The 12,279-nt window shown below is 46.2% G+C and overlaps 1 protein-coding gene across 1 annotated transcript in view; it reads left to right on the forward strand.

Moving 5' to 3' along the window:
• Nucleotides 1-1,547, forward strand: part of EEF1A2 (eukaryotic translation elongation factor 1 alpha 2) — a 39,752-nt gene extending 38,205 nt beyond the window's left edge. Inside the window, exon 8 of the mRNA XM_081196437.1 lies at nt 1,185-1,547. Within this exon, the coding sequence (XP_081052563.1) occupies nt 1,185-1,312 (128 nt within the window). The 3' untranslated portion in view covers nt 1,313-1,547. The remainder of the gene's footprint in view (nt 1-1,184) is intronic.
• Nucleotides 1,548-12,279: the final 10,732 nt, after the last annotated feature.

A 12,279-nucleotide genomic window follows, 5' to 3' on the forward strand; every position in this document is an offset into this window, starting at 1 on the left:
GTATCCATGCTGCCTTTTTAATCTCTGAAGGTGGGAGGCTTTAAAGAGCAGCTTAGGGCAATTTGGGAAAGGTGTTTCTTTTTCTTAATCACAGCAAGTTCCCTTTTTTGGGAAGAAAACTTGGAATTCTCCAATGGATACTGCAGACACCTTTTGAGCAGAATTGACTCACCCACTCCATTGAAGAAGGCATATATTTTAGCCAGGCTATTAGACCTAAAGAGGGAGCTATGCTTTCTGCTCTCTGCTTATGTGTTCTGCCACTTGCATTCTCTCTGTATCAGAGCTATGATGGATGGATGGAGTTTACTTAGCTGCCACTTTTCCACAATGAGCTGGTCCCAGAAGCAGCGGTTCTCAACCTGTGGGTCCCCAGATGTTGTCGGACTACAACTCCCATCATCCCTGAGCTCTGGACTTGCTAGCTAGGGGTGATGGGAGTTGTAGTTCGACAACATCTGGGGACCCACTGGTTGAGAAAGGCAGGCTTAGAGCAAACATTCAAAACATCAAAATACAAATATACAAAATACAGAGATAGCTCAGTTGGTTAGAGCATGAGATACTTAATCGCAGGGTCGAGGGTTCAAGCCCTACACTGGGCAAAATATAACTTCAAAAGATAACCACTCCGCGATTCTATGATTGGCATGGTTTTAATGTATTTAAATAGATAGATCGTTTTGATTCTTACATTTTTGCCAATTTTTATGGCTTTCCATTTTTTAGCAAATTTAACATCAAATGAATTCAAATTTCATACAAATTTAAAAGTTGAATTCCCACCTCACTGTCCTGATGTCTCACTACCCACGCTTATTTGCTGCTCAATATTACATACATTTCAAGAAAACTTTTTAGCATTTTATCCTTATTTTCTTTCTATTTCCCTTTTCGATAGTTTTGATTCTATCAATGCTTAATCTTTTTTTAACCATTGTTTACCCCCTATGTTTTTAGCTGTTCTTATTTTTATCTGTACACCCACCTTGAGACTCTGCTACGGGGTAAATAAATATATAACGGCGGCAGCAACAACAATAATAGTAATAATAACGAGATCTGCACTGCCGCTTTTTGCCACTAGAGGGCAGTAGAGTGCCGTAGGCTCTGTGGCATTAGCAGGAAGTGCCCTCGTCCTCCGCCCAGCCTCTCACTCTTAACCCTTCGTGTGCCCCATGCAGGGCGCTTTGCCGTGCGCGACATGCGGCAGACCGTGGCTGTGGGCGTCATCAAGAACGTGGAGAAGAAGAGCGGCGGGGCCGGCAAGGTCACCAAATCGGCCCAGAAGGCCCAGAAGGCTGGCAAATGAATCGTAGGTGCCCAGTGCCTCGCGCAGAAACCATCCCCGCAGCCGGGATGCCGCCACCTTCTCCCCGAGGGGCATGCGTGCACATCCGCTTGTAAGAGTCTGTATGTCAACGACTGGATGCTCACCATTAAAGTCCAGTGGAAATTCTTTAAAAGGAAAAGCATATCCCGGCGTCCGTGAGGCTTTGTGTTCAAATTTTACCAATAAAACTGGTATACAACATCCACAGCGAAAACGTGGGGGTGTCGTTTGTGCCGTTGGGCCAGTCTGCCCGTGAGTCGTTTTCGCCTCTTCGTGCTGGCAGTATTATTAAGAGCAGTTGGTAGAGCGTGAGACTTGGGGTCGTGGGTTCGAATTCCACGCTGGTCAGGAAGACTCTTGTATTGCAGGGGGTTAGGCCCCTTCCAGCTCTACTGCTAAGATTCTAATACAGGGGTCAGCAAACTTTTTCAGTGGGGGTGGGGTGGTCCACCGTCCCTCAGACCTTGAGGGGGACCGGACTGTATTTTTTTTAAAAAAATGAACGAATTCCTATGCCCCACAAATAACCCAGAGATGCGTTTTAAATAAAAACACACATTCTACTCATGTAAAAACACCAGGCAGGCCCCACAAATATCCCAGAGATGCATTTTAAATAAAAGGACATGTTCTACTCATGTAAAAACACGCTGATTCCTGGACTGTCTGTGGGCTGGATTGAGAAGGCGATTGGGCCGGATCTGGCCCCCGGACCTTAGTTTGCCTACCCATGTTTTAATACATAACTATAATATTACTCCCTGGAAAAGACCCTGATGTTGGGAAAGATGGAGGGCACAAGGAGAAGGGGATGACAGAGGATGAGATGGTTGGACAGTGTTCTCGAAGCTACAAACATGAGTGACCAAACTGCGGGAGGCAGTGGAAGACAGGAGTGCCTGGCGTGCTCTGGTCCAGGGGGTCACGAAGAGTCGGACACGACTAAACAACAACAATATTACAGTTATACCTCGGGTTACAGCCACTTCAGGTTGTGTTTTTTCGGGTTACTCACCCGCCGAAACCCGGAAGTACCGGAGCTTCCGAGTTTCAGCGGTCGCGCATGCGCAAAAACACTAAATTGTGCTTTGCGCATGTGCAGAAGCACAGAATCGCAAACCGTGCATGCACAGACGCGCCGTTGCGGGTTGCGAACATACATCCCGCATGGATCACGTTCGCAACCCGAGCGTCCACTGTGTTGCAAATGGTCCTTTCTGGTTCGTTTCATCTTTACACCTCTCCTGAAAGCTCACAGCAAAAGCGTCACTAAAAGCATTCGGTGCGCAACGGCTCTTAAACAACATGGCTAGCTAGAGCCATGGTTGGCTACGAGAGGCCAAGGGGTACATCTGTGGCTAGACCATGGTGTTGATAACGCCAAGGTTGCGGGTTCGATCCCCATCTGGGACTCCTGCGTATTTTCTGCATTGCAGGTGGTTGGACTCAATGATTCTTGGGGTCCCTTCCAATTCAAGGTTCTGCAATTCCATCCAGGTCCCCCCCCCAAAAAAAATTGAACATCAGAATGAGAGACACAGGCACCCACCCCAAACCCCGAAGGGTACCTGGAGGTACCCTGTTGTTTTTTTGTGTATTTTGCTACATTGGCCTCAGGCTGTAGTAGCAGCTGATGCCCTAATTTTACAGCTGGGTTTGACCAACAAGGCCCAAAAATATTTACATGAGGGATGTTTTGAGAGGGAGGGGGATCATGTACAGTTGCTAGGCAACTTGCCAAGCATCTCCTGCAGGAAAAATTGCCACCTGGGTCTTAAAATATGTTGGAAATAAGATGCTTAAAAGCCTGTTTAACTTTTATATGATCAGGCGAATGTGTTTTGTGTGATGAGAGCGTAACATAAATAGCAGTGGTAATGACAGCAAACTAATAATTTGAAGGCTAAAAATACCATTTTAAAAAGGAATTTTTAAAAGCGTGTCTTACTACAGCAATTTTAGGCTGCCCCAAATAATTTATTATTTATTTCATTTCACTTAATTTGTACACCACCTTCCTATATTACCAGAAACAAGGCGATTTACAAGCTGAAGAAACAATACAGACAGCAACGATCACACGCTTAAGAGCAATCTGATCCAATACAAAAAGTCGTAATAAAAACCTAACTTTAAAATAGACAACTTGTATCAAATAAAGCAATCTTCAACAATCCATTAGAATATAGCAGTAAACGGTAAAATTAAATTCCAGGAAATAATAAGCAGTTTGCACTTAACAATTTTTTTTTACTAAACTATAATAAAGATAAGGGCCAGTTGCAATTCATAAAACAACTCAAAGCATTCAAAACCGCGTAAAAGGATCAAATGGAGAAACAAGGGCACACAACTTACAAAATTATTTTTTTATGAAAAATAATAATTTGCATCTCACTTTTGTTTCCAAGGAGCTCTGTGGGTTAGCTAGTCTGAGAGGCAGTGTCTGGCCCAAGGTCACCCACTGAGCTTAATGGCCGAGTGGGGATTTGAACCCTGGTTTCTCACAGGTTCTAGCGCGGTTCTCTAAGCATTACACTATTCGGAATCTCAGAAGCCAGAACAGCAAGAGGGATTGCTGCGTAGCGAAAGCAGCAATCCCTCTTGCTGTTCTGGCTTCAGTGATAGCTGCGCAGCCTGCATTCGCTCCATAAGGCGCACACACATTTCCCCCTTTTAGGAAGGAAAAAGTGAGTCTTATAGAGCAAAAAATACGGTACTTAACCCTAGGTACCACTGTAATCAGTCAATCAATCAATCAATCAATCAATTTTAGCATGCTAGTAGCTGAGCTATAGGTTAAAACAAAGGACTGTGACCTTTACGGGTCTGCAGGTCTCTCCCTCTCCCCCTCTTTCCCACACACACACCAGTTCTTTTGGCTGCAATACAGTTGCTCTTTCCAGTGCTATTTTTCTAGAAAAAAGAGGTGCTGGAACTGAGTTCTGGTGAGTTCCAGGTGAAAAAAAAAGGCCCTTGTTCTTTCCAGCCTAATATTGGAAGGCCGGGGGGAAGGATGGATGGATGGGGACCCTGTGGGCACCATGTTTGGTTAGAGCAGTGTTTTCCTCCCTTGGGTCTCCAGCTGTTTTTGGACTACAACTCCCATCATCCTTAGCTTACCGAGGCCAGTGATCATGGATGATGGGAATTGTAGTCCGAAAACAGCTGGAGACCCAAGGTTGAGAAACACCGGGTTAGAGGGAAAAGAGCGGGGCAGGGGGAAGTGTTAACAGAAGCAGATTTGGGTCAAACATGAAGAGGAACTTTCTGATGGTAGGAGGACAGACTGCCTTGGGATCGGGATGTTTGATGGACACAGAAGTAGGTCCTTGGGTGGGGGCAGAACTGCTGTGTTAGTCTCCTGGAAAGTGGGCCACTTGCTTACCCGAAGGGAGTCGCCATGGTGCAAACCAGTGCGCTGACGGGAACCCAAAATTGGTTCTGCTGGTATGCAGTGGTGAAGATGGTGTGGCGTTTCTGCGTCACCCAGCAATCACTTCAGGTTGGAGGCATTGAAACAGAGGCTGACTAGCTCTCTGTCCGAGATGCTGTGGCTGCATCTTATAATTGCAGATCTTGCATCAAGCAATGGTTTAGATGAGATTGTCAGGAGTTCAGCCTACACTCGAGTAGGACCCTGGCATAGACACATGCCCGACTGGCATGTTCCCTCCCTCCTGGTCGATTGTTCGGGAGCTTCATAAGTTTTCTTCAGCCCGAACATCACAGCTACCAATGCCAACCGACACCGGCACACTTAGGGATCCGCAGAGTTTGCGCATCATGTGCGTGACAGACCTCAGCAACTCAGCATTTTGGCTACTTTATTTACATATAAACACACACAGAGCACTGCAACATGGCTCCCTCTCTCTCTAGCATCAGATAGCAAAGAGAAAGAACAAAGAACAATAGTCCCACTTCACAGAACACAGGAACACAAACATCCTGTCTCCGTCACTTCCCACTCTGGAGTCAAAACATACACCATCATGTGACAGACAACTATCCTATGACTGCAATCATGGAGCAGGAATTCTAACAGAGATATTCGCCAAAATTCCATTCTGACTATAAGAAGATCAAACCTATCCATTCTTAAGGAAATCAGTCCTGAGTGCTCACTGGAAGGACAGATCCTGAAGCTGAGGCTAATACTTTGGCCACCTCATGAGAAGAGAAGACTCCCTGGAAAAGACCCTGATGTTGGGAAAGATTGAGGGCACAAGGAGAAGGGGACAACAGAGGATGAGATGGTTGGACAGTGTTCTCGAAGCTACGAACATGAGTTTGACCAAACTGCAGGAGGCAGTGGAGGACAGAAGTGCCTGGCGTGCTCTGGTCCATGGGGTCACGAAGAGTCGGGCACAACTAAACGACTAAACAACAACAACCCACTTTCTATCTTACACAAGAGCCTAGCTCTGATCTGTTAGCTTCATTTGGCCATCCTTTTGTAATTAACGCTCAAGCGAATCAGAAAATTAAACCCCCTCCCGGCGTAATTTTTAACAGTTTTTATACTAAAAATATGAAAGGATAACCAAGCCATCCTTTTATGTGCCCGCAAGGCTTTCAAGTCACAGATGAGCTGTAGGAATCAATATCTGCAGTAATTAACGATGTGTTTTCAGAGCAAAGGAGAGAGAGGATGAATCTCAAGGGGCAGAAACCAAAGCATTTCTCTTAAACTGTGTTGAGGAAAAGGGCATTGCGGTTGTGGTTTCCTTCCCAAGGAATCCTGGGAAGTGTAGAGGGGGCATTTAAGATAATCCCAAGCCCCTGGACCAGAATGCACCTCCCATAATCCTGGGAATAGAAGAGCACGATAAATTCTGCACAAAAGTGTCTCCTCTGAAATTTCAGCCACACGGGGGCTATTCCTTGTGGCAAGCCAGCCATGCGCTCATGCGAGTGGGATGAGGTGCTGCCTAATTTGGCCGTCTCCAGGCTGTTGAAAAACACATCTCTTGGCTTCTTCTGCCATTCTTGGGTGCGTGCATTGCAATAACTGAGTCTTGATGTTCCGGGTTTTAAAGGTGACGACGCACACTTTGAATGCTGTTGTGTTCTTATGATGAAGTGAGCAGGAGACGAGTATGATTGTGTCTACACAGGCTGGCAGAACGTGTTGATCTGCTCTGCGCTGTGCAATGTCAGTACACAGATGTGCTTCCCCCCACCTCGGTGCCCTTGTAGCTGTTGTTGGCTGTCGTAAGACTCGTCGTGCCACCTTGTGGGTATAAATAGGAACTTGAGAACTGCCAACACATCACCGTCATCAACCCGGCACCCTCCAGCTGTGCCAGCTGGTGCTCATGGGAGTCGTAGTCCAAAACATTGAGAGGTCACCAGGCTAACAAAAACTGCACTAGGGAAAAGATTGCTCACAGGAGTGAGAAGATGTTGGACTCTGGCAAATCCTTGGGGCAGTTTTGGGGGGGGGGCACCTCATTAGCACCTGTTGAGATTATTGCAAAGAATGAACCTGGGTGAATTTCGCTCTGATCCTTCAAGGAAGGGGTCATATACTCAGGATCACACAACACAGATTACACAAAAAGGAAAACTCACTGTTCCAGCTCAAAAACCATATTAGGGCAATACCACCACCACCATTATTATTATTATTATTATTATTATTATTATTATTATTATTATTATTATTATTATTATTCTCCTGCAAGTTCCAAAGCTTTCAGAAGCCCAGGCTTTCAGTGTGGCTGATAATCTTCTTTTGAACAGCTCAGTTGTCAAGATATGACAGGCGCTCAATATCTGTACTTTCCAGAAACAATTGAAGGCAATTTTTCAGACAGTCTCTCCCAGGTGAATGAACGGGTCTCTGCCATCAGGGTCTATTTTGTGTTGTTTTGTAAATATATCTGGTGTTTTGTGTGTGTGTCTTAAACTTTTCTTTTTTGCTACTTCTCTGGAACATTGCCTTGAGACATTCATGTAGAAAGTGGTAAAGAAAAGAACAGTGATAACAGCAGCAACAAGAAGAAGAGGCCAGATAAAATTTTGCAAAATAGTGTGCATGCTTTTGAAGTACCGATTTTCATTCAAACGAATCCTGGAGCGGCTTACAACCAACGAATAATAACAACACAATAGAACATAATAGAACACTGCGAATACAGCATAAATCGTATGGAATAATTAAGAAATAATAAATGAAATAATAATAACAACCAACGAATAATAACAACAAAATAGAACATAATAGAACACTGCGAATACAGCATAAATCGTATGGAATAATTAACAAATAATAAGTGAAACAATTACAATCTATAGAACACTCTTAATGAAACAACTAAAAAATAAACATCACAATGAAAGCAAAAGTAATATTCTGTGATTAAGAAATCAGTACAGCAGTTATAATCTATAAAACAATATCAACAACATTAGCAACAATATCAACAACTGGATAACACTTAAGCTAACCAGAACTCTTCATCCGACTAGATAAGGGATGGGGAACTTTTTTTAGCCTGGGGGCCAGGTTCCTTTCTGAGGGCCACAGGCCAACAAGGCAGGCTAGTTTTCTTCTACACGCTCCCCTATCTGTTCTCTGTCCAGGCAAGTAAGAATGGCAAAAAAATGAGGGGTGGGTGAAGGAGGGCTAGTGAGGGATGTGACTCAGGGAGCATTCAGGGGGAGAGATAAGCGATGTCTGGAGGGCCACACTGAACCCCTGATTTGGAGGTTTCCCATTCCTGGAACAGATGACAAAGAAAGCAAGCAGTAGCAGAACAAGGAGTAAGGGGAACTTGGCTGATGGAGACACCATGAGTCTGCATCTAGACCATTTGGAGAAGCAGAAATTCCACTGCTATGGAGGCATCAGGTTACAGCTCGACCTGCTTGGAGCAAGAGCACCATTTAACGGAGATCAGTCAGGCCCTTGACCATTAAGGCATCCCTAGTCTGCCCTCTTCCTTGTACAGTGGTACCTCGAGTTACAGACACTTCAGGTTACACCTGCCTAGGCTTCCAATCTGCTCCCCACAAACCAGTTCATTATAGTCCAGTGTGTTCAAAATGAATTCAGCTCGCTTTATCATTGGAGGCCACCTTGAGCCGCACAGGAACTGCTAAAATAAGGAAACAACCAAGCGTCTTTCTAAAAACCCAATCTCTCGCCACCCGAATGGGCTGCTCCTTCTCAGAAGCTGTTGTGCAGAATAGCTTGCTGCGTTCAGGCTCAGCGGTATCTCAGTGGTAGAGCACCAGTTTTTCATGCAGAAGGCACCTCCAGGGAGGACTGGGAGAGAACCCTGCCTGAAACAATGGAGTGCTGCTGCCAGCCAAAGTAGGTAGACCAATGGGCTGACTCAGCAGAAGGCCACTTTCAATGTCCCCAGTGCAGCATAAAAGGAGACATCACCTTGCCCACAAAGGTCCGTATAGTTAAAGCTATGGTTTTCCCAGTAGAGTGGTACCTCGGGTTACATACGCTTCAGGTTACATACGCTTCAGGTTACAGACTCTGCAACCCAGAAATAGTACCTCGGGTTAAGAACTTTGCTTCAGGATGAGAACAGAAATCGCGCAGTGGCGGTGCGGTGGCAGCGAGAGGCACCATTAGCTAAAGTGGTGCTTCAGGTTAAAAACAGTTTCAGGTTAAGAACTGACCTCCAGAATGAATTAAATTCTTAACCCGAGGTACCACTGTACAGATTTTAACACACATCCGTAGGGGAACTTGCAAGCCTGACGGGAGCTGCTCTCGGCTTGGTTGGAAGCTTTCCCCCAAGAAGAGACAGCTGGTCCTTCCCCATGACAGCAGATGAATCACGAGAAAACATGGTGCAGGAAAGTCTTTCTCATGTTCAGATTTCACATCTAGCCTACCGTTTTGCCAGTGAGCCTCTCTCTTAAGAGGAGCTGCCCAGAACTTCTATGTGACTTCTGTTGTTGAGGGCTGTAGCTAGGAAATAGATATTCCTGGATGCCAGAGTCCCCAGTAACAGTTTTGGATCTAGCAGCATCCCCCAAACTGGACAGAGTGCAGCTCTTGTGGGAATGTTCAGCGTGGCAGAAGAGGATATATTGTTTATTAATATCCTTCCTAACGTGCGCTAGCAAGTTCCTTTACTTAGCAGAGTTTACATTCCTCTTTTCACGCGCAGCAGATAGCTGGTTGCAGGCTCGTGTGAGCCTCTCACTATTAAACAATTCAATCTGTCTCAGATTGAATTGTACATTCCTGGTAAGTTCCCTCGAATCCCTCTTAAAAAGAATAAATACGCCACAATCTTATTCAAAGATGATAAAAAAGTTTACTCACATCAGTTCACAGTTGGATTCCTGAAGGCAGACTTAGTTACAAATATGTACATGTGGATCTGCCCCATATGGGGGAATAATCCCAGTGCTTCTGCTAGCTGAGAAGCTAGCAGAGCATTCCTAGCTAAAAGCTGGTCAAATGACGAAGTCAAAAAGAGAGAGAGTGCTGCGTGACTTGTCCTTTTGTTACCTGGACAGGTAAGGTCACACCCACCTTTAGTCATATGCAAAGGAAGGATGCTCCAGCTAGGAGGAACAAGAAGTTTTGACTGACTGGACCAAACATTCCTCCACATGTCTTCTCTAGCATTACAAGGAATGTTGTATTTAATGGCTTCTCATGGATCACACCCCACAGCTCTGTCCTGAACAGTGTGCCTCTCCATCTCTCAGGCTTGAGAACTTGCAACATGTCTTTTCAGGATTCAAGTTCAATTCATTGGCTGGCATCCATTCCATCATTGCCTTCAAGCACCAGTCAACACCTCAATTGCCTCTCCTGATTCAGACGGAGCTGAGAGATAAAGCTGGGCGTTATTCACAGTGGCGACAGCTCACTCTAAATCTCCTGTTGACAGATCCTAGTGGTTTCAGATAGATGCTAAACAGCATGGCGGGCAGGGCAAAACTCTGCAAGGATGCAAAAGTTGCAGGGGGAAATGGCAGTGAACGGGAAGTGAGCAACACGAGCCGGAGAGGATTTGGGAGGCTGAGCTCAGCATCCTGGATCTTAATTATGCTGCTTAAATGTAAAGGTAAAGGGACCCCTGACCATTAGGTCCATTTGTGGCCGACTCTGGGGTTGTGGCACTCATCTCGCTTTATTGGCTGAGGGAGCCGGCGTACAGCTTCTGGGTCATGTGGCCAGCATGACTAAGCCGCTTCTGGTGAACCAGAGCAGCGCACGGAAACACCGTTTACCTTCCCGCCGAAGCGGTACCTATTTATCTACTTGCAATTTGACGTGCTTTCGAACTGCTAGGTTGGCAGGAGCAGGGACTGAGCAACGGGAGCTCACCCCATCATGGGGATTCGAACCACCGACCTTCTGATCGGCAAGTCCTAGGTTCTGTGGTTTAACCCACAGCGCCACCCGCGTCCCTTAATTATGCTGCTTACTTTTACTAAAACAAAACACAAAACCCCCAGCATTGGTAAATCTATCAACCAACCAAATTTCTGGCTTTCCCCCACAAATACATTGATGACGGGGGAAAACCTGTAGGTTGTTTTTGCTTGCAATCCTCACGGTGGAGCATTTTAACACCCAAGAGTTGTATCCATTGCTGCTATTCTGCTTGTCAACAGAATCGCCCATCCTCTGAAGGCAACCCACGCTGTGCACCCTCAAAAACTTCTCCGTAGGGTAAGTGGATTTGGGGGGAACGTGCAGGGAGAGGAATAGGAAGTCCCGTTGCCCAAGGGAAATTCTGCTCATGCAACACTGGATGCAATCCTGGTTTTCCAAGCCCCCTGCCTTCCTTCAGCAGAGAGCCAGTGTGGTGTAGTGGTTAAGAGCGATAGACTCGTAATCTGTTGAACCGAGTTCGCTTCCCCGCTCCTCCACATGCAGCTGCTGGGTGACCTTGGGCTAGTCACACTTCTCTGAAGTCTCTCAGCCCCACTCACCTCACAGAGTGTTTGTTGTGGGGGAGGAAGGGAAATGAGGTTGTTAGATTCTTTGAGACTCCTTTGGGTAGTGATAAAGTGGGATATCAAACCCTAACTCTCCTTCTTCAGCAGGGTGGGCATCGACCAGGGCTAAGGCAACTGTGCTCCAAGATCACTGCACTTGCAGGAGACAGGGTTATGGGTGTCCTGCTTTGAATCAAATCACTGAGCAGTGAAGGTTGTCATCCTAATTAACCTTGGATTTACTGCATCACCTTGTAAGTCATTCTTTTCCTGGGGGAGCAGGGCTTACGTGGTGCTCTTTGCACCAAACTGTTTTGCATCTCCAGTGTCAATGGTACCTTCTATTGGGGACATTTAGCAGGGAGTGACATTGCCACCATTAATGAACAATGCCCAGTGCCCTCTGAGAACTGCTGATGTCAACACTGCTGTCACCCTGGTCCTCTTTTCCTTCCTGGACTTGGAAATGCCCCTTAATGATGGGACCGATCTGGAGTCAGTAGGTGTACAGACACTGGATGCAGAAATCCCAGGTGTGGTGTTAAAGAAGACATGCTACCAGGGCCTGAACACAGAGTCTAGGGCAGGGGTCAGCAAACGTTTCCAGCAGGGGGCCCTCAGATCTTGTGGGGGACCGGACTATATTTTTTGGAGGGAAATGAATGAATTCCTATGCCCCACAAATAACCCAGAGATGCATTTTCAATAAAAGGACACATTCTACTCATGTAAAAACAAGCTGATTCCCAGACCATTCGTGGGCCGGATTTAGAAGGCAATTGGGCCGGATCCATGGTCTAGGGGCAATGTGTGCTAGTCCCATGGGTTACCTGAGAGGAGAGGTCCAAGTCCGGTCCATGGTCGAAGGTGCAATGTGGAGGCAGTCTGTAGTAGCTGAAGCTGGGTGCAGGGCAGGGAGTCGGGTGAAGCCAGGAACAGGCATGCAAGCAGGGAGCCAGGGCGGGTCAGGAGCTCAGGCAGAAAAGCAGGACAGGGTTCAGGCAGGAACT

Source organism: Podarcis bocagei, assembly GCF_964188305.1.
Source record: "Podarcis bocagei genome assembly, chromosome: 5".
In the NCBI taxonomy this organism is placed as follows: Eukaryota; Metazoa; Chordata; class Lepidosauria; order Squamata; family Lacertidae; genus Podarcis; species Podarcis bocagei.